The 20400-nt window shown below is 37.2% G+C and overlaps 7 protein-coding genes across 9 annotated transcripts in view; 4 read left to right on the top strand and 3 right to left on the bottom strand.

Moving 5' to 3' along the window:
* On the bottom strand, positions 108-2568 carry LOC104740568 (xyloglucan 6-xylosyltransferase 4-like). Of its 2 annotated transcripts, XM_010461207.2 has the most exons (3): positions 2508-2568; positions 2026-2115; positions 108-1881 (listed from the first exon to the last, which is right to left on the bottom strand). In XM_010461207.2, the coding sequence occupies exon 3, from the start codon at positions 1762-1764 to the stop codon at positions 346-348; it is 1419 nt and encodes a 472-aa protein (XP_010459509.1). In that variant the 5' UTR covers positions 1765-1881; positions 2026-2115; positions 2508-2568; the 3' UTR covers positions 108-345. The 2 variants fall into 2 exon arrangements, with proteins under 2 accessions (XP_010459509.1, XP_010459506.1); XM_010461204.2 differs by lacking the exon at positions 2508-2568 and adding an exon at positions 2212-2438 and having other exon boundaries at positions 108-2115.
* LOC104740567 lies at positions 3619-5050 on the top strand. Its single transcript, XM_010461202.1, has 3 exons — positions 3619-3968; positions 4057-4179; positions 4750-5050. Exons 1-3 carry the CDS (start codon positions 3674-3676, stop codon positions 4890-4892), a joined length of 561 nt encoding a protein of 186 aa, XP_010459504.1. The 5' UTR covers positions 3619-3673; the 3' UTR covers positions 4893-5050.
* Positions 6242-10099, top strand: LOC104740566 (probable serine/threonine-protein kinase At1g54610). The gene is made up of 9 exons (XM_010461201.2): positions 6242-6881; positions 6961-7245; positions 7346-7666; positions 7766-7993; positions 8118-8215; positions 8342-8432; positions 8544-9086; positions 9562-9694; positions 9844-10099. Exons 1-9 carry the CDS (start codon positions 6489-6491, stop codon positions 9861-9863), a joined length of 2112 nt encoding a protein of 703 aa, XP_010459503.1. The 5' UTR covers positions 6242-6488; the 3' UTR covers positions 9864-10099.
* Positions 10555-15776, bottom strand: LOC104740565 (LON peptidase N-terminal domain and RING finger protein 1). 2 transcript variants are annotated; one of them, XM_010461200.2, is made up of 19 exons: positions 15597-15776; positions 15386-15454; positions 15148-15249; positions 14719-14801; positions 14457-14541; positions 14283-14369; positions 14100-14161; positions 13819-14009; positions 13671-13731; positions 13387-13564; positions 13019-13057; positions 12865-12926; positions 12725-12761; positions 12441-12490; positions 12136-12202; positions 11977-12055; positions 11538-11617; positions 10922-10990; positions 10555-10824 (listed from the first exon to the last, which is right to left on the bottom strand). In XM_010461200.2, exons 2-19 carry the CDS (start codon positions 15452-15454, stop codon positions 10765-10767), a joined length of 1461 nt encoding a protein of 486 aa, XP_010459502.1. In that variant the 5' UTR covers positions 15597-15776; the 3' UTR covers positions 10555-10764. The 2 variants fall into 2 exon arrangements, with proteins under 2 accessions (XP_010459502.1, XP_010459501.1); XM_010461199.2 differs by lacking the exons at positions 11538-11617; positions 15597-15776 and adding an exon at positions 11078-11157 and having other exon boundaries at positions 15386-15590.
* Positions 16552-17694, bottom strand: LOC104743384. Its single transcript, XM_010464473.1, has one exon. It carries the CDS (start codon positions 17692-17694, stop codon positions 16552-16554), a length of 1143 nt encoding a protein of 380 aa, XP_010462775.1.
* The window catches only part of LOC104740563 (PLASMODESMATA CALLOSE-BINDING PROTEIN 3), a 9117-nt gene continuing 7395 nt past the window's right edge, over positions 18679-20400 (top strand). Inside the window, exon 1 of the mRNA XM_010461198.2 lies at positions 18679-18928. The gene's annotated coding sequence lies outside the window, so the exon portion shown is untranslated. The remainder of the gene's footprint in view (positions 18929-20400) is intronic.
* On the top strand, positions 18811-20392 carry LOC104743382 (PLASMODESMATA CALLOSE-BINDING PROTEIN 3-like; the record flags this gene model as incomplete). The annotated part of the gene is made up of 4 exons (XM_010464472.1): positions 18811-18997; positions 19400-19639; positions 20005-20038; positions 20212-20392. Coding segments are annotated over exons 1-4 (507 nt in total), but the record flags the coding sequence as incomplete, so codon positions are not given.

Genomic DNA, 20400 nt, shown 5'->3' with positions numbered 1-20400 from the left:
CGAATTATGTCCCTGGAATGAATTACCAAAGACATATGCAACCTTTCCTCCAAAGCTGATTGGTCTAAGAGGCTCAGAGATGCCAATAGAGGAGTAACAAAACAAAATTGCAGTATCAAATTTCTCCATATATTGACTAAAAATGACAGTAAACATCTACAGAAAAAAAAGAATTTGGCAGCTAAAATTTCTCCAAACAACAACAGACAATGAAGCAGAAGGAACAAGTGCAGCACATTCAAACAAATTGCATTGTGGTTGTTAGAGCATCCGTATATTACCTATATATGTTTCCTGTAATCTTTCCAAGCTGTGATTCCATTCACTCATTCAATTTTCCTAGCTCTATGGTTTGGTTTCCACGTGCATTCTTCGAATATTAAATTTGTCTACCGACTCCAAAGGAGAAATTGTCTCGTTTCTAATCCTCTTAACCTTGGGGCTCAACAATCCCCTGTGGCTAAACCCATACAGCTTAAGCACTTGATTATCTGCAAAATTAAAAGCCCTCTCCATGCTCTTGAAGCATCTATCGACTGCGTAATCAGCATAGCTGCCACACGGTTTGCACCCCACAAAATGTGTCACAAAAGGCCATCTCTCATCCCCCAATCCTGGATGATACTTCTCGACCATCTCTTCATACTTATCAACCAAACCCTCCCAAAACCCGTGCAAATAGTATTGATTCTCAACATAAACCTTGTCTATCCACTTATCCTTCTGTGAAAGCAGGAGATATATCAACGCCGACTGATCATCGGCCTCAAATGCTGGCCTGCCTTTAAGATAAGCTGTCAGTACCTTCCCAGCTTCGTCACGGATAGGCCCTTTTGGTCCCATTGGAGCCCAAGCATCTAATAAATCCAACGACCACTGACAATTTCTCAACAGAAAGACACCAGTGTTCAATGCAATCCATGACTTTTGGTTGAACAACAAGTCCGGATAACCGTGTATCACCAGATTATGCTTCTCGTACCGAGACAACGGAATCTCAAACAGTATATCAGTGAACAAAGCATCACTATCCATCCACCAAATCCATTCTACCTCTGGATGAGACAGCATTAATATCCTTATCATTGGCAGTTTCGTCCAATACCCTGAGAGCTCCTCATCCAAATTGGCCATGTTATACACAATCTCTATCCCGTGAAGCCTACAGTAATCAATCTTGTTCTTCACGGATTTCAACAGATAATAGTCTCCAATTGGTTTGTCGCAGGGGCTTGGGGAAGAGCCTGTGAGAAGCAAGATTCGAGCTCTGCCGTTGACAGTACTAGGAAACTCAGGGTTCTGATTCAGCCATGCCTTGCGTTGACTATCCCAGTTGGTGACTTTAGGACCTAGAGTGTACGTCGCATTGGGAGTAGTAAAAATCTCAGCTTTCGGACCTAGAGTGGACGTCGCATTGGGAGTAGTAAAAATCTCAGCTTTAGGCGGCTCAGCAGCACCCAAGTCCGTCGAATTCGAATCAGATGGGATCTCCGGGAGGATAGTCATCGGAATGGTTTCTTCCTTGATGAAACTCTGCTTAACAGAGTCAGCGTTGGAAGAGCTTCCAAAGTTCCCAATACTGATTGTTGCAAGTAGGACAAGGATGGTCACGAAGCCGCAGAGAATCATGATCTTGATGTTAAATAAAGTATTATGGATCTGCCAACCGCGTAAAAAACCACGACTTCTCCCTCCACCAGTTGATACAGCCGTCGTTGACTGTCCTCCACCACCTCCTGAGGATCTTGATTCATCATGACACATGGCACTTGAATCCTGATACTTTCTTACTAATCAGTGAAGACTGTCTTTTTAGATTCCAACTCTTTCCCTCTCTGAACTACACCGCTCTGAAATTTCAGTTTTTTTTTGGCCAGGATCCTGATGGAAGAAGACGAGTAGAGATGATAGACATTGACAATCTCACGAGTCTCCTTTTCAAATATTAAATTAGATAATGGAGAAATATGGTCGTAATTAAATATATTTTGGAGACAATAAGATACAGGACTAACAACAACTTACAGCTGTTTCATCATTGCCGCGCGCCATACAAGTACATAGGCCCTTGCTCTATACAACTAAATTTGTTAACAGCTTAAAGGTGTAGTGTATCTGCAAAACATGTAGTAGTAGTAGCACTGATGATATTAGTAGAAGGCTAACACGCAACATAAAGCAAACAGATTTATCATAAAACAATCAAACAACCTCTATATAAATTCTGATGTACAAGTATCTCTTGAACCTGAATCCATGTGTCATGGTCGATTTTTCAAAAATATTGTTCAAGTTTGTACCTTCGACCTAGAACTATTACAGTCTGGTCCTCAAATTTAACATTCATTCCAGAAAAAAAAAACTAACAGCAACTCATAGTTAAGACTTAAGAGATACTTGTACATCAGACTCATGGGATTAGAACAAGACCCAAAATTTAGAAATCGAAGGATTTCAAACGAAACGAAAAACCCGAAAAGCCAAGCCTACATAGGTACCATACCAACCTCGTCCAATGATTTGATCGATCTGATGCCAAAGAAATGGTCAGAAATGCGCAAAAGATAGAAGTAACAAAGCTAATTGGAGAAATTATCATCTACGGTGTTGACTGGTTCTTCCGCTACCTCCCGCAAACGCAACGTTTGCAGGTGGTAGCGGTTGCTAACGATTAGAACCAATCACATAAAACGCTCCCAATCGCTCCTAATCGCTCCCAACCGCTTCAAACCACTGAATTTCAAAAGCTGCTTCTCGCAAGCGTTTACGGTTGGAATTTTTTTTATTTATTTATAATAACTTAAAAGAAATCAATGATAATGAAATTATTTTGTGTTATATCTTCTATCTAACCATTTTACTCATTAAGGATATGAGAAAATGAAGTACGGATACGGTTACAGAGATTATAAAATAAACAATTAGAAAAAAATAATATTCCAATTAACAATAACCCGGAAAACTTGATGTAAATTTAATGACACATCGCACATAAGTTCAAAAAATCTAAATAAATATAATATTTCATCAGAAACTTTTAAAAAATAAGATTATTTGTGAAAAATATTAAAACAAATCACCAGTGACTCTTCTCACCTCTCACTTAACCATTCCTACCGATGCAACTACTGACCCACGATCTAAGAGAAAAGATAAAAGATCTACGATCTAAAGCATATGTTTTGTCATTTATCAAATTACTTGATTAAATTTTTGGTGAAAAGCCAAATGCATAAAGGAATAATTATTTCAATATGAAATTTATTTGTTTTTTGAATAATTATTTTAGTATTTTTTTAATAAATTTAAATTATATATCAAGTTTAATTAAATTTTTGTGTTTTTAAACATTTATATATTATGTTCCAACCGCAATTGCATCCGCTGGTCAACCAGTCGTAAACCTCCCGCAAACACACCAATTTTAAATCGCTAAACCAGTCGTTCAAAACGCTTAATAACGCTTGAAACCGCAATCGCTCGCTTCCGCAATCTCCTGCAACCGTAACCGCAACCGCAGCGTTTGAACCCGTCAGACCCTACATCTAGCAAAGCAAACGCCAAACAACAACAAGTTCCGGTTCGGTTTACCTTTACGTAAACCGAATTTAATCGACCTTCCCGGTTCAAAAACCCCAAATTGGAGAGAGAGAAGGACGCGAGCGAGATATCGATGGGGTCATCATACTCCGCCTCATTTTCTAACTCCACCACCACATCAGCTCCTCCTCCGTCTCCGCCTTCATCGCCGCCGTCACGCTCCAATACAAAACCTAACGGAGAAGAGAGACCACGTTTCTTCGATGGGAAAGCGAAGAACAAATGCTGGGCTAATGCTGACATCGTACCTGGTCGACATCCCGAGAGGTGGCGTAAAGACGCCGCCGGGAACGTAGTCTGCAAACGTTTCGGAAACTGCAGTGGTTGTCTCTGTTTCGAGTATGATCACATTGTTCCTTACTCCAAAGGTTTGATTCTTCTTCTCTCAACCCTTCTTCTTCCCCCAAATGTGACATTTTTGAAATTAGGGTTTTGAGTGTTGATTTCTGTGAATAGGTGGAGAGTCGATAGCAGAGAATTGTCAGATACTTCAAACAAGAGTTAACAGATTAAAATCAGCTCAAGAAAATGTGGATCCGATCACACTTAAGAGCTACTCTTGTGGTCTGCAATTTACGGGTATGTACTACTAACATGGTGATTAAAAATCATAACTTTTGGTTCATTTGGGTTTACTCATCTCATAAGATTTAATCATTACATTGTTGGGGTTTCTTTTTCAGTGTTCATTATGTCAAATATCATGTAGAGAGACTACGATCATGAAGAGTATAGATAGATACTTGTATAGCTTAGCTTGTTCATTGGAAGTTATGCCAAACTCATACATGTGGGAGCTGCTTTTGCTTTTAGATCTTCTTTCTCTATGGCTTTTTTTTTTGTTGTTTCTTTACTTGAGGAATTGCACTTGAGCCATTAGGAATCTTCTTTAAATGCAAAAAGCAAAGCCTTGAATTGGTTTTAGGTGTGTTGCTAAGTTTACATTTTTATAGGAGTGAAGCAAAGTGTTAAATGCTCTTGGGAATTGCATTTTCTTTCCAAAAAGACTCAACAGAATGTTAGATCTGTTTGATCTTCTGACACATTGCAATGATTATACACAAGTGGACTCAAGTGTGTGTGTGTGTGTGTCTATTCTATGCATATTAGTTTATAACTTTCTTAAGATTTTCCTACTAATGTAAACAGACAAGGAGCTAGATGTTATCGAAATGGCGGTTTATGGAGATGTGTTACGACCTGGAAAAGAATGTCGCTGCAAAACCGTAGCCGAGCTGCTCGGTCAGTCCAAGTCCAAAGATGGTAAAGCCGCATGCGAGTTACCATCATAGAGAAAGTAATCAAACCATGTCTTTGTAAAGCTTTGATTCAACTCATTATTTGGCAGATCCATCGTCAGATTATTTTACGTATTGGAAACCATTGTTTGTGAGAGTTGCGATGATATACAATTGGAAATAAAAATATCTGCTTGCACATTGTAACCTAACTTCAAGTCAACAAATTGATTGTTTATACATCAACCACCTAATTCACTACTACTAAATAGATAGACGAGAAACAATAATGGTTGGTCGTGGAGACATGAAATATCAAAAAACGGGAAAGGTGCGCAATTATGTGTGAGCCTAATTAAAGAAAGATGTCTACCAAAAAAAAGTTAAAGTCAATATAAATTTCCTTTAATTTTTATTTCTTTTGCTCTGATATATAAATGTTTATTTCTTTTTTTTTTCCATCTATATAGTAAGTTGCATTCAAATTTTCAACCGAAAAAGAAAAAATTGCTGTTCATAATAAATACCTAAAGAAAATTTCAAAAAAAAATGGGGTAGTTGCAAGGGATGTTCAAAATTTCGGATTTTGAACAATAAATGCAGCTCCAAACATACACACGTATACATGCATAGATTGGTTGGAAAAAATACTATTACTCTGTTATGTAAGAGTCACATGATATATCTATCCAACAATAATTCAATATGGAATAAGAATTTGATTACACAAGGCCCGAAGCTCAAATCCCAAAAGAATTATCTTTACTTTCAGTATTATTGGACTCTCCAAAAGCATTTTTGATACCACCACTTCGGTTACTAAACAAAAATTATTCCGAATCGATTCATATATCTGAGGGGGTATAAACACACAAACAATACGAATGAGAAAAATACAACAATGTTTGTGATTGTAGTATAATACACACACACACATGACCCCCTAAGGCACATGACAAGACAAGTGTGAGGTTTATAATGACTAAATAGATGTATTTAAGAAGTAGATAAATAAGTAATAAAAATGTCCAAACTAGTCAACAACAACCCACCGTTGTTTTGTTGGCCGTATTAGCTCACTCTCACACTGGTCGCCGCTAGTCAAAACTCGTTCGTTCCATTTGCTAATAATCCTACAAATGTATCGATTCTATTTCTTAACAATGTAAAGTCAAATAATGTCAAAACAAACATAAAAGTTGTAAGTTACTTTTACTTAAAAAAAAAGGAAATTACTCAACGTAAGCGGGAAAAATAAAATAAACTGGTGATCAATCAACTCACGAGAGTAATCATTGTCGATCGAAAAAAAAATCTTACCGTAGATTTCGCCTAGAAAACATTTCTATTTCTGATTTCACGACATTTTAGTTTTAACTTTTAATTATAAAGGACCGTCGTCTTCCGCAATTCACGCCGAAATTAAAAAAAAAAAAAAGAGTCGGAAAAATAAATCGCTAAAAACATTCTCCTCTCTCTCTGTATATAACGCAACTGCAATAGTTGCAGTTGAATCCGAATCCGGATCCGGTACAGAGACGGTTCAGATCGTAACCGGCGCTGCTTAAAAATATATAATTCCGGTACACGTGTGTTGACGACGACGCGGAGGAGGAGCTAGCGAGCGACCAAACACAATTCTGAGAAGGAATGGGTTGTGTCAGCTCGAAGCAAACTGTTTCCGTTACGCCGGCGATCGATCACTCTGGTGTTTTCAAGGAAAATGTTTGTACTGGTTCCGGTCGAATTATGGTTGAGGATCCTCCGACGGAGAAGAGGCTTTTGTCGTGGAGGAGTAAGAGCGGGAAGAAGAGTAGTAGTAGCAAGAAGAGCGGTAGTGAGTTTGGTGAGTTGAGTGAGTCTGGCCGAGCGAGTTCGAACTGCATGAGTGAGTCGGTGAGTTTCCGGCTCGGTAACTTGAGCAAGTACCTTGAGGCTGAGCAAGTCGCAGCTGGTTGGCCTGCGTGGCTTAGCAACGTTGCCGGTGAAGCTATTCATGGTTGGGTTCCATTTCGATCCGACGCTTTCGAAAAGCTCGAAAAGGTTCTTCTTCTTTTTTAAATATACAGTATACTCTTTCTGTAGATTACGTTTGAAAATGATTTGGTTTGTGGATTTGAAGATTGGACAAGGGACTTATAGCAGTGTGTTCCGTGCGAGAGAGTCTGAAACTGGGAGGATTGTGGCTTTGAAGAAGGTTAGATTTGACAATTTTGAGCCGGAGAGTGTTAGGTTCATGGCTAGAGAGATTCTGATACTTAGGAGATTAAATCATCCCAACATTATCAAACTACAAGGTATTGTTACTTCAAAGCTTTCTTGCAACATACATCTCGTCTTCGAGTATATGGAGCATGATCTCACTGGTCTTCTTTCTAGCCCTGATATCAACTTCACTACTCCACAGGTCAGTTTCATTAATAGCATCATCTTCTTTGTACTGATTTATATTTTGTCCGGATTGTTACTGAGGGATATATATGACTGTTGTTGCTCTGGCCTTGCAGATTAAGTGTTACATGAAACAGTTGTTGTCTGGACTTGAACATTGTCACGCACGAGGCGTGATGCATCGGGACATTAAGGGTTCAAATCTTTTGGTGAATAATGAAGGGATTTTAAAGGTGGCTGATTTTGGGCTAGCAAACTTTTGCAATGCTTCTGGGAATAAACAACCGCTTACTAGTCGAGTTGTGACTCTGTGGTACCGTCCCCCTGAACTTTTGCTCGGTGCTACGGACTATGGTGCATCTGTTGATTTGTGGAGTGTTGGCTGTGTTTTTGCTGAACTTCTTCTCGGGAAACCGGTTCTGCAGGGAAGGACTGAGGTAAAACCACAAAATGTTGTCTTGTAAAATATATGCAATAAGTAGCTTCAGTCCTTTTGATTCTGTATATTGCTCTGTTTCTTGAAATGTATGCTACAGGTCGAACAGTTGCACAAGATATTCAAACTGTGTGGATCTCCACCTGCAGATTACTGGAAAAAGTCCAAACTTCCTCACGCAATGCTTTTCAAACCACAGCAACATTATGATAGTTGTCTCCGAGAAACTTTGAAAGATTTGTCTGATGCTGACATCAATCTTATAGAAACTCTTCTTTCTATAGAGCCTCACAAACGTGGTTCTGCCTCTACTGCCCTTGTTTCTCAGGTAACCATTTTGTGATTCAGCTATTATAACAGCATCGTGTTTGAAGAATTTTTGATTCCCAGGAAGATATAATTTTGGTATTGTTACACATTTGAAAAGACATTATTCCCTTTATTTTTTTCAGTATTTTACTTCAAAGCCTTTTGCTTGTGATCCCTCAAGTTTGCCTGTTTACTCGCCTAGCAAGGAGATTGATGCAAAGCATCGGGAAGAAACAACTAGGTCAGAATTTCATTAATTACCATCATCGTCACTATATATTTGAAGAAACACACGCTTAAGTTCCTAAAATTTCACGTCCTGGAAGCACTTATTCATTATTCCCCTATGTCATTTTTGATATTCCAGGAAAAAAATATGTGGGAATGGGAGACGTGGTACAGAATCAAGGAAGCCAACACGGAAGCCCCCTGCATGTGCCAAATTGGCACCAGTTGAGGTACTTTTAACATATTCTCTTGTTTACATTATTATCAGCATTTTTGAGGAGGGAATCCCTTAGGCCAAAAAATGCAAAAGATTAAAAACTTCCTCATTTGTCAATTTGCAGGATGTGCGGCACCATTCTCAGAAATTTCATAAACGTAATGGTCATTCAGTACATAATTCGATTGATAGTGATGCCACAATATGTGAGAAACCACAAAAGCCATCATCAAATCATGAAAAAGATGAAGCCTCTCATGTGAAGAACGCATTACAAGGAGATGTGCCTTTCTCAGGGCCTTTACAAGTCTCTGTATCAAGTGGTTTTGCATGGGCAAAGCGAAGAAAAGATGACATATGTGTTAGATCACATAATAGATCACTCTCGAGAGGTCACATTACTAACCTGTTGGGACCTTCTCCTGCTTTTAGTGAGAGCACTGACGTTGACTCTAAGATAAATGAGAAAGAAAATGAAGAAAAACATCACGCAAGAACGGATTCCCAAGACCGTGAGGCGTATGAAATGTTAAAGCTTTCAATGCTAAAGAAGTGGAGGCAACTTGAACGACCAGATTCTTTTGATACTTCTGACGAGTACCATTCACAGGAACTGTCATTGGCACTTTATCAAAAAGAAGAAAAGGCAGCAAAGCTGGGTCATTTGGTACGTCTTTAGATTATTGAAGTAATCCTTTTCCCACAATTTTGAAATCCTAGTTGATATACTAGATACCTTGTAAATTAGGTTCCCACGTTTCCACCCGAGAGAAATTAAGAACCTGGCTGAACCTTTCTTATACCAATCTTAACTTATATAAGTCAAAGTTATGATCCTGAAACTTCTGATATGCTAGTTATTATAAGCTTGCTAATGGCAATGGCAATAAGCTATGGATTTGAAAGCTTCATATTGATGTTTGACACTGACATCTTAAAATGAAGAAAAAGTGATCCTGATTGCTATTTGACTGAGTGTAGCTTTATTACTTTAAATAATTTTGTCTCTCTCCCACTTTTTGTATTCACCTAAAAACTTGAGAGGATAAAGTAGAACATGCATGATTTGCTTAGTCCATCTTTTAGGATAATTTGGAAGGAAAAAAAAAATCAATGATGCTAATGAGTTGAGACCTTGACAGGGTTACGAAGACAATGATGAAAAAGTTGAGTTCTCAGGCCCCTTGTTGTCTAAATCTTATGGAGTTGATGAGCTTTTAGAACGCCATGATCGCCAGATTCGCCAGTTAGTTCGAAAATCTTGGTTCCAGAAAGGTAAAAACATAATGCAATAGCGCCCCGTGATCTCCTAGATTCAGTGCTTTCGGATTCAGCACTTTGTGTTTTTGTTTTAGTTTACAATATTTAGTTAAAAGATCTTAAGACATGGTGAGCAACAAGTGTATGACCTTTTTGAATTGCAGGTAAGAAACAAGGGAAATGAGAGACTCCGCATAAACTTGTCTGTGTCATAAAAAGCTTCCCAAGTGGATCCAGATGAGAGCTACAAAAACTCAAAAGACTAGATGCATATTTGATGGTTTGAGAAACACAAAGTTAACAAGATCTTCAGAAACTGTGATGATCAAAAGCAAATATAGAGATAAAGCCATGAAGCAGTTTTTGTTAATGTTATTTCTTAATATAATCTTTCTTTAATAAGTTATTCTTTTTTGAGAATTATAGTAACTACACGCAAATTATGAATTCCAGGCATATTGTAAAGATCTAGCACAATTATCATAAGCGTATATCTATGTAAAATCCAGTTGTATAAAAGAAGACCAGCATATTTGTAGTTGTACATAAATTACTGATTTATTCCAAAGTTGGGGACCCCCTCTCGTTTCGTTTATGGTGAGTGATATGTGGCGTGGTGGTCATGGTATTTAATGATGCCTCGTGACGATGGTTTATGGTAGTGATGTTGGATTATGACGCTTGGTGTTATGATGTTGTATCATCAGGATCAGGATTGTGACCCATTGTGCTCTAGTGAAAATATATATTCTGTGTACTCACATGTGTCTACTGATCAGATTTAAGAATTTCTTAATATTAATCAAAACTCAAACACTGTAATAATGCATTTGGTATACTTTTTGATATTTCGGTTCTTTTTGTTTGCAGCATCATGAAGAATATGATAATTAAGGTAAAAAAATACACTCGCAAACAAATTCTACAACACTGGATCGACCAAGGATGATAGCAATCCTACAAGGATCTCTACCTTATGTATTGCTTTTAAAAAATAATGGTTTTTGTCAACTTTCTTATCAACAGATCCCAAGTTTTTATCCCAGTAGTTTAATCGGCAATTCAACCCCCCTGATGATGCCGGTTCATTGCATTCTGCATCCTCTTTCTACTGATCGGAGATATATCAACCCACGCCTTATTCTCTGCAACAAAAAAGTTTCAACAATCAAACGAAATGGACTCGTGAAACTATGAGATTTGTCGAGCAATCTTAGACTAGAGTAGACGATATTCAAGTACCTCTCCAGTATCCTGAAGCCGAAGCAGTTCCAATCTTTCTGAAGGTCTCCTATCTGTCAATGTAGCAAGCTGAGGCCAAAAGAACTCAATGAGCCACAATTCAACACAAGTGAATACATGGCTATAGTAATGTGTTTTGCTAATAAACAACATTACCCAGAAACTGAAGCGCTCAGGATCTTGAGGCGTTGGGATCATCGATTCAACATTTAGAAGTATTTCAAGTCGTCTTCTGTCTGCAAAATAAAGACAAAGGGTAAGACTAGATCCTGTCTGAAAATATAAGAATAAACAAGTGGCACAACTATCAATCAGTTACTATCATAAAAGACAATGGTTGATTCAAAGATAGTTTTTAGACGGTTTGAAGACTAAGACAGTATCAACAAACAAATGTTTCTATTGATTTTGAGCATGAGCATGGCCCAGGAAAGACATTAATAGCCAGATATTTGAAAGAAACAGTACTTGAGTATGGGTCTAATGAATTGTTTCAGTTGTTATAGCTAGGCTGGAAATATCAGAACTCATGAGTAATTCAATTCCGTTTCTCAGCTAAANACTAGTGAATGAATACATGGCTATAGTAGTGTGTTTTGTTGATAAACAACATTACCCAAAAACTGAAGCGCTCAGGATCTTGAGGCGTTGGGATCATAGATTCGACATTTAGAAGTATTTCAAGTCGTCTTCTGTCTGCAAAAACAAAGAAAAAGGGTAAGACTAGATCCTGTCTGAAAATATAAGAATAAACAAGTGGCACAACTATTAATCAGTTACACTACGCTCAAAACAAATCATAAAAGACAATGGTTGATTCATAGTTAGCTTTTAGACGGTTTGAAGATTAAGACAGTATCAACAGACCCTTGTTTCTATTGATTTTGAGCATGAGCATGAGCATGAGCATGGCCCAGGAAAGACATTAATAGCCAGATATTTGAAAGAAACAGTACTTGAGTATGGGTCTAATGAATTGTTTCAGTTGTTATAGCTAGGCTGGAAATATCAGAACTCATGAGTAATTCATTTCCGTTTCTCAGCTAATGTATTACCTCCTTGTCTAGCTGCTTCCTTTGCTCTATCTAGCCATGACCGAGCAAATGATGCTGCATTGGTCGTCAGTTCCCGCAGCTTTAAGAAGTCATAAAGAAAATTGAGGAAAAAAGAGAAAGGAAATAAACTCACAAAAAAAAAGTAGAGAAAAATCATACAGCTGCTTTATCTTCCTCGCTTTGTGGTGGGGTATCTGTCACCCATTCAACCTCTGCAACACGATACCTGGAAAGCAAAAAGCGTAATAGGAAGTTCAGCGTTTTTGTGTCTAAATATGCGGCAATGAAGGATTGTATATAACAATGTCAGACATGTATTTACAAGAAGACTAAATATATGATCTTCACACATGTTGAAAAAAATATAATTTGGGAACATGATCAAATCCCAACACAAAAAGGAAGACATTGTTAAAAACAAAACATGAGCAATGATATCAAACGATCAGAATGACAAGGCTTACCCATCTTGATCCCAAGCTTTTACAATGCGGCACCTTCTATGGCTTTCCAGCTGCAGAAATCATATGTATTAAGTTAATTATTTGAAAGTTACATATGAAATAACGCCACAAGATAAGTTGAAACATAATAAACTGCAAACTACTTTTATCAACAGTTTAGGTCTCAATCAAATACCAGATAGCCCAAAAATGATTTCTATAGGTTGACTATGCCACGGCATCAGAGATTTAGTCTAATAGATCCAAGTAATATGGATTCAAGAAGTAATGAAAATGATACTCACCTCCAGGACAAAACGTCCATCCGGGAGTGGATCACACCTGTGTAGTTCCAAAACATTAGCAGAATTTGAGTGAGTTATTGTAATTCAAAATCATCAACTACAGGACATCAAATATTATCAAAAAGAAACAAGAAACAGACTCTGTGATTTCAACTTCGCAAGCAACATCCACTGGGGAACCTGTCGCAGAATCAAGAGCTACCTATGAACATCGGAATGGACAAACCTTACTAGTTAGTCATCTTTTACGAATGCATAATGATATTAAAAGAAGAAAAATGACACTACACCCACCATTCCCATCCGATGATTTCCTTCCATTATTCTTCTCACCTGTTTCAGTCAACACATATTAATAAATGTACTGAGTACAAACAGTACTACTGCTGCGGAATAAAGTGGCCATAAAAGTTTCAGTCTATTAAGGCTCACTCAGAGACCACTTTCTCTTTTCCCCACTTCACTTTCTTGTTTCAGTCTACTATTCCTAAAATGAGTGTCCGTGTCTTTATGAAGAGTTTTAAAACAACGTGTACAGTCTTAGATCATTTCAGAGTTTTGTGATATCGAGCTGAACTTTTTTTTTAACACTACACGAGTTCCAACCGCCGCAAATAGTAGGCTACTTAAGTTCGTAAAAAAAAAAAACTGAAAGAACTCACCATTAGTCGATATCGTGGTTCAAATATGTGAAGAGACAACTTCTGACAGGGGATGATCACATCCATGACGAAAAGGGGCATACTTTCATTGCCCAAGTGGACCAGAGTGTCTTGCTCTGATTTCCTTTCAGCATACTCCTCTGGAAAGTTTTTTTGTATGATGTTATTCAGCGTCACACTGCCAACACAAAGTTGCTTCAGTAGAAGATTAAAACACAAGCTACAGGCACATAGTTAGTATGGCATGTAGCTATAAGGTCAATAGAGAAAGTTAAAACAATTACCTGACAGCACATGTTCTTGGGGTCATAAAAATAACAGTTCGACATAGTGGACATTTGTTGCCTATATTCCACAAAGAATTAATAAGCAACACAATAGTAAAAGAAGTTTTTTTCAGGAATTAAAAAACAATCAACCATAAAAACCCACCACGATCCATTGACTGAAAGAGGCATGATCGGCAGAACGTATGCCCACATGGAGTTGTAGCAGGTTCATACAGCAATTTCAGGCAAACAGTGCAATCAAAATCATCAGAACGCTCAGCCTTTTCATGGGTTTTACTCATCGAAGTAGGCATCACTTTCTCCAATTCCTGAAGATTGGATCGGAGAGGATCGCTTCATGCGATCAGAAAGAAACCCCAAACTTAAAAACGACACATAGTTACGTATCAATAAAGAAAAAAAGAACAGAACACATAGATGTACCTAAAGGGATCAATCTGTAGACCTGAGAGGATAGTATCACGAGCTGCCTCATATCTTTCTAGCTGCAGAAAATAAATAAAATTGACACATGTGACACGAAGTAGACCGAGAAACTCTTGATAGTAGTACCTTGACTTAAAAAACAACATGAATTTAAAGACAGAAGAATAACTGAGCACATACCAACATGAGGGCGCAAGCCTTTGTAGTATATGACTTCACTGAACTGCTCTGTAGATTCATCAGCTTATCAGCATCCTTTAGAGCAAGCTGCAGGAAATATCAAGTTTTCAAGGGTGAGTCAGGGTTGATGAATTTTGCAACTGGTAGTAACAATTTAGCAAGTAGAATACATACTTCCCCAAGCATCGACATATCAAAGCCATTCAGAGGTCTATATTCAGAAACTGATGCAGATCTCTGCTTCAGATATTGGCCAAATCTATAAAGTAAAACGGATGGGAGATGGAGAAAGATTAGAATATGCCAACACGGTGTATTATCCATAAACTGAGTAAAAAGGCAAAACTAGATACACGATCCATTGTAATTTTTGATCAAAAAAACATGACAACTCCATTGGAAGTAAAAAAGAGGGCATCGGTTTGCGAAACCATACCTTATATAAGCAGCACTTCTGTTGCCAAGAACAATAGGGTCAAGAGGTTTAATAGTACTGGCTTTTGAATAGCTACTAATCGCCTGTAGGGAAAAGAAAAAAAAAAGCTATGTTATTGGCAAGAGCAACAGATGTGTCTGTCTCATTTGGGTTCCAGTATCAAAGCTTTAAACTACCACGAATCTGCGGAATATTCAACTTGAAAACAGGTTGATAAGTGCTACTATCATATTATCATGTTCACCAAGAAGCCACTCAACAAAGTAAACCGCACAAAGAAGCTACAAGATAATCAACAAACATCATGCCTTAAATTTGTATCATCATGCTTTGTGTTGTGCTACCTATTGACTCTTCTCTCTTAAGAACCAATTTTCTCTATCCCTAAAGAAAGTAAAAAAGGCCAAGAAAGATGAAAAGGGGTCTGACCTCTTCAAAGCGAGACTCTTTGAAAGCTTGGTTACCCTTCTCCACAAGTTGAAAAACCTGATTGTGTATCTCTATAGGTAACGAATTGTCTGCTTCACTGACCTAGAAAAATCAAGGAAAGAATGAAAATTTTAGATACAGATGAATGATCTTTAAGGAAACAAGAACCCTGACGAAAATCTAAACCAAAACAATCGGAAACTAGAACATGCATTGTTTGTAATCCGCGAGGACTCACCAGACCGTAATTTTCGACATCATCCAAACCAAACAAAGTGAATGCCGGAAGAGAGTCTTCGTTCGACATCTGCGGAGTGATCGATCAACACAAGAAACTGACCCAAAGAAAAATTGAAACTTTGGGGAAGAAATTTATGTTAACAAGGAAAGAGATTGAAGCGAAGAAGCAACAGCCCAAGAGAGAGAGAGAGAGAGAGAGAGGAGAGTACTGTATCGTGTTCTGTTCTGGGTCCTTCGTTTGCAACCACGAATTAGAATCCTCTACGTGGTTGGTCTCTCTCCAAGCTTCACTTTTTTTTTTTCCTTGCTTCAATCTCTCTCTCTCTCCCTCTCTCAGTAAAGGTGAATCCTTTTTGTTTATCAATCCTCTTCCTGATTCTTTTGGGTCGGAACTCACAAATTGAGCTCATTTAGAATTCTTTACCTATTAATTTATTTATATCTTTTTTACTCGAAACCATTTATAATTTTTTATAATTAAGTAAAATAAATCTTGATTAAAATATATTTAATACTGTATATACAGTAATATAATATCCTTCTTAAATTTTAATAAATCAAGTAGAGATCATAAAGCATTGGATTGTCCTTGACTATCATAAACACAAAATGTAGAATGAAAATTGTTTAAAGAGTGAAATAAAAACAAATAAATAAACTTGGAGAATGTTTGACTAAACTAATCTTTACAAACTCGTTCAGCTCCGAGTTCTCAATGCTGGACTAATCAATCCAAAATCTTCACTAACTAAAACTATGAGAGTTACTTACTTCTCGAACAAGACAATCCTTATCGATGTGATTCCATGGGATTATGGCCCGTTACAAAAAGCCTCATCGTAAAGTGAATCTTTTGAGTATTTTGATACTGACTCACTTTTTTATGTTTTTATAATAGGATCGTTGATTGATGGTTACTGTTAACTGGAAACAGAAAAGAAAAATCCAACAGCTACGATGGGATTGGGTGATCCACCGCTCGATGTGGTGCAAACCAATCCCATGGCCGCAAACCAATTGGATGGTACGAAGCCAGATAACGTTAAATGCCGCACGCTTTACTGACTACTACACTCCTACGATGTCTTCGTAAAGCTAGTATGATGCAATCATGAATACATGACATTATTTCTTCATATGTGGGATTTTATACTTGTTTGATCCTTAGACTTTCATAATTTCTTGCATGCATGATTGCAAAGTCACAAAAATCCGGTTCACCAGATATGGAGGATATTCATCAAACATAACTTCCACCGCAGAAACAAGTTCTTCAATCGTTTTTGGGCACACCTCGTGTTGTAGTGTCTGAATGGCATTAAAAAATCCAAGATCTAAAATATTCAAGTCGGGTGAGTTTGGTGGTTGACACATCAAACGGATATCAAAACCATGATGAGAAGAAGCTGCTCTAAAATCCTCATCCCTTGGATCAACGTGGGTTCTTGCATTATCCTGTTGAATAAATATTGTTTTCTCAAAATCTTCTTGTGGCCACCGTTCACGAATTCTTGGAAGAACTTTTCCAATGAGAAAATCATTTATATTTTCTCTCTTGATGGAAGTCATGGGCTTTAACTCCAAAGTACCCGCCTCTCGATTTCTACTATGTCTTTGAGCTGGTTGCATTGTAACAAACGGGAAAACTCCTATTTTTCCTGAAAATGTCTCATTTCCATTGTTATCAAATCTTGGACGAGCCATGGCAGCTAAAAACATTACCTTGCCGATGTAGTTTTTACTTTGACATGTACGATATGGCTCTTCTTCACTGGGATGCAAGTAATAGTTTTCTGACCTTTTTGTCATATAAAACCATTTTTCATCGATATGCACAACATTATGCATATCAACAAACTTCGGATGACCGAGCAAAGTAGTTCTGTCGAGCATGGAGAGACAAAATTGCAGTCGAGCTCTCATGTTGTTTTCCGTCAAACGTGGCTTGATGGCATTTGAATGTCGTTTAATGAGCCCTCTTTTTAGACATCGCCACAACGTCGTCCGACTAATTTTCAAAGCAGCCGCCAATGACCGTAAAGTTTTCCGTCGATTGAATGGAATATCAACAATTCGATCAAGGTCAAACACAATATTCTTCCCACCACATTTACCCTTTCTCTTATGCGAGACATCAACAACTTCACCATTAGGAATATCTTTAGCCAGCTTCCAAATTCGTTGTACAGTTAGCAACGGTACGGACAGTAAATTAGCAACTTCCCTTGTATGGGTCCTCTTCAATGTTCCATTGTTGCTTCTTTCCAACAAAGCATGGTAAACCTTTAATCTTTCACCATCTGTCATTTCTTTCCTACGAACATGAGCTTCTTGAGGATTTTCTAATATGGTTTCTCCTGTCACAATATTTCAAAAAGAACAAAATATGTTATAAATAAAATCATAATCCTACTAAAATAAATAACATGATTCATGTCTTCAAAATTAAATATCTCCTTAAAGTTACTAAAAACATTAAATACTTTATGACATGTATATATAAAAAAATTGAGCAATATACATCTATAAATAAATTTACTAAAAATAATTTAATAAAAATACCTGAAGTAAACTCTCTTGGACTTCTATTCAAATCAAACAAAATATTTTGCTCATTATTTTGAGGTGGTAAATTTAGATCAAAACTATGAAACGCCATTTTGATGATTTTGACTAATGGTGTAAATCTATGTCAATATATATAGAAGGTTAATGGAACTAAGTTATTTTGGTTTTGGCTCCATTTTATTTTTTCAGTTTTTTTGAGTTACGTGACTTTGGCTCCATCCTAATTTTTTTGTTTTTGAGTTAAATAATTGTGGCTCCAAGTTTGAAAACTTTAGTTACTCCAGTTTGGATGTTTAGGAGTTAAAAATTTGTGATAAATGAGGAATATGAAAGGTTCACGTACATGGGTCGAAATGTTTGCATGTCTTTACTTTTTTCTTTTTTTTTGATAATTCTTCATTTGAGAAGAAAATAGGAAAGTAGGAATATGAAAGGTTCATGTATATGGATCTAAATGTTTGTTAATTTTTCACTTGTGAAGAAAGTGGAAAAGTGGGAAGGTAGAAAAATGAAAAAATATTAAAAAAATAAATCATGAGATTGTCATAAATAAAATAAAAATCATCAGAAAAATAAATTAATCATATATTTCCTCTGTCTTAATATGTATGTAAAATCCTAAACTTTAATCTTCTTGAGATAGAGAGAGTATCAATCGGTATATATATAGTTGGGTAGTTCTTTTCCTATTTTCCAAGTCATATGTATTTAGGAGTAGAGACTAGAGAGAGACTGTGATAACTAAAACACAAATAAGTTAATAACTGACTAATAAGACATCATTGTTCTGCAGGATCTAAGCAAAAAAAAAAGGCCTTTCTTTTTCACTGTCTTCAATGCAGTGACTCTCTTTCTCTCTCTCACTCACACCTCTTGTTACCTTCAAAACCTTCTCAAATCTCCTCCATTATTTTTCCTTCTTTCTCTCTCTCTCTCTCTCTCCCTGCAACAAGCTGCATCCAAAAGTGCTTGGGTTCTGTTGCAGCGACCATGGCTGTTGTTGTTCTTGCGGTGATTTTGTTGGCCATGGCTGGTCACTCAAGTAAGAATATCTTCTCTGCTCAAACCCTGCAAAGTTTTATTAAAATAACCATTCTCTGTCTCATATAGATCCTCTTCTTTTCTTTTTGATGGAAAAAAAAAAGATTCTTCTTTTTTTGTCATTTTCTTTCATAAAAATACCTCCTTTCTCCCACTCTGTTTTAGAACAGAACAGTCACATATCTCTTAGCTTTCATAGTTTTTTTTAATGAAATTGTCTACATAAAAAGTCCATTTTTTCGCTTTTACCCATACTTTCTTTTCATAAAAAGGTGTTTCCTTTTTGAATGTGGAGTTCAACAATCTTGAATTACACATTTAGGTTTCATTTCACACATAACAAGTGAATGAAAGAGTTGCAAAAAATGGTCATGAAAGTCTTATGTGTGTTGTTATTGTATAGGTGGAACATGGTGTGTATGCAAAGAAGGGTTAAGCGAGGCAATGCTGCAGAAGACATTGGACTACGCATGTGGTGCAGGAGCTGATTGTGGACCCATTCACCAGAACGGTCCTTGCTTCAATCCTAACACCGTCAAGTCTCATTGCTCTTACGCCGTCAACAGCTTCTTTCAGAAGAAAGGTCAGTCTCAGGGAACTTGTGACTTTGCTGGCACAGCCATCGTCTCAGCCTCTGATCCCAGTGAGTCTCTCCTACCAATTCCTCTGCATTTATTCATTAGATTCATTTAGCGTACCTTCTTTCACATTTAGTAACTTAAGGAGGTAAAGTTAAAAGCAATAGATGAAAGTGAGGAGGATGGTGGGTAGACTATTTAATTCTGAGTTAAATGGAAACCAACTTGAAAGCAAATCAGAGAGGATAGTATATAACTCAAAACTAAACTTCACATGTTTCAATAGAGATAAAAATATCCATTATCATATTATATACTATCACACCTCAAGATTCTCCACACAGATTTTGAGACTAGATTGTAGAACACATAATTTTTTTTTTATTAGTAACTGTTGTCTCTTGTACCATTGTGGTCTTGTGATATATAGGCTACACTACTTGCCCTTTCCCTGCAAGTGCCAGGTACACACCTTTCTTTCTTCACCACTTAATATGTTTTGTAACAAGAATTGGCTGTTGATGTGGACGATCTTTTGGTTAAGCTTATAGTGATCCAACCTTGAAATTAGCTGATTGCTACAATCTAAGATAGCGTTTTTTGTATGTTTGTTGTTTCTGTGCCATTTAATACACAGTGGAAGTGGGACAACGACACCAGTGACGACAACACCTTCGACAAGAGTCCCTACAACAACGAATACAAGACCCTACACAATGACACCATCAACAGGAGGAGGTTTGGGAATACCGTCTGGAACAGGCGGTATTAACCCGGATTACACAGATCCATCCTTTGGATTCAAACTCCAAAACCCAAGATTTGG

This window comes from Camelina sativa, chromosome 14 (genome assembly GCF_000633955.1).
Source record: "Camelina sativa cultivar DH55 chromosome 14, Cs, whole genome shotgun sequence".
In the NCBI taxonomy this organism is placed as follows: domain Eukaryota; kingdom Viridiplantae; phylum Streptophyta; class Magnoliopsida; order Brassicales; family Brassicaceae; genus Camelina; species Camelina sativa.
This window is presented reverse-complemented; position numbering and strand designations above follow the sequence as displayed.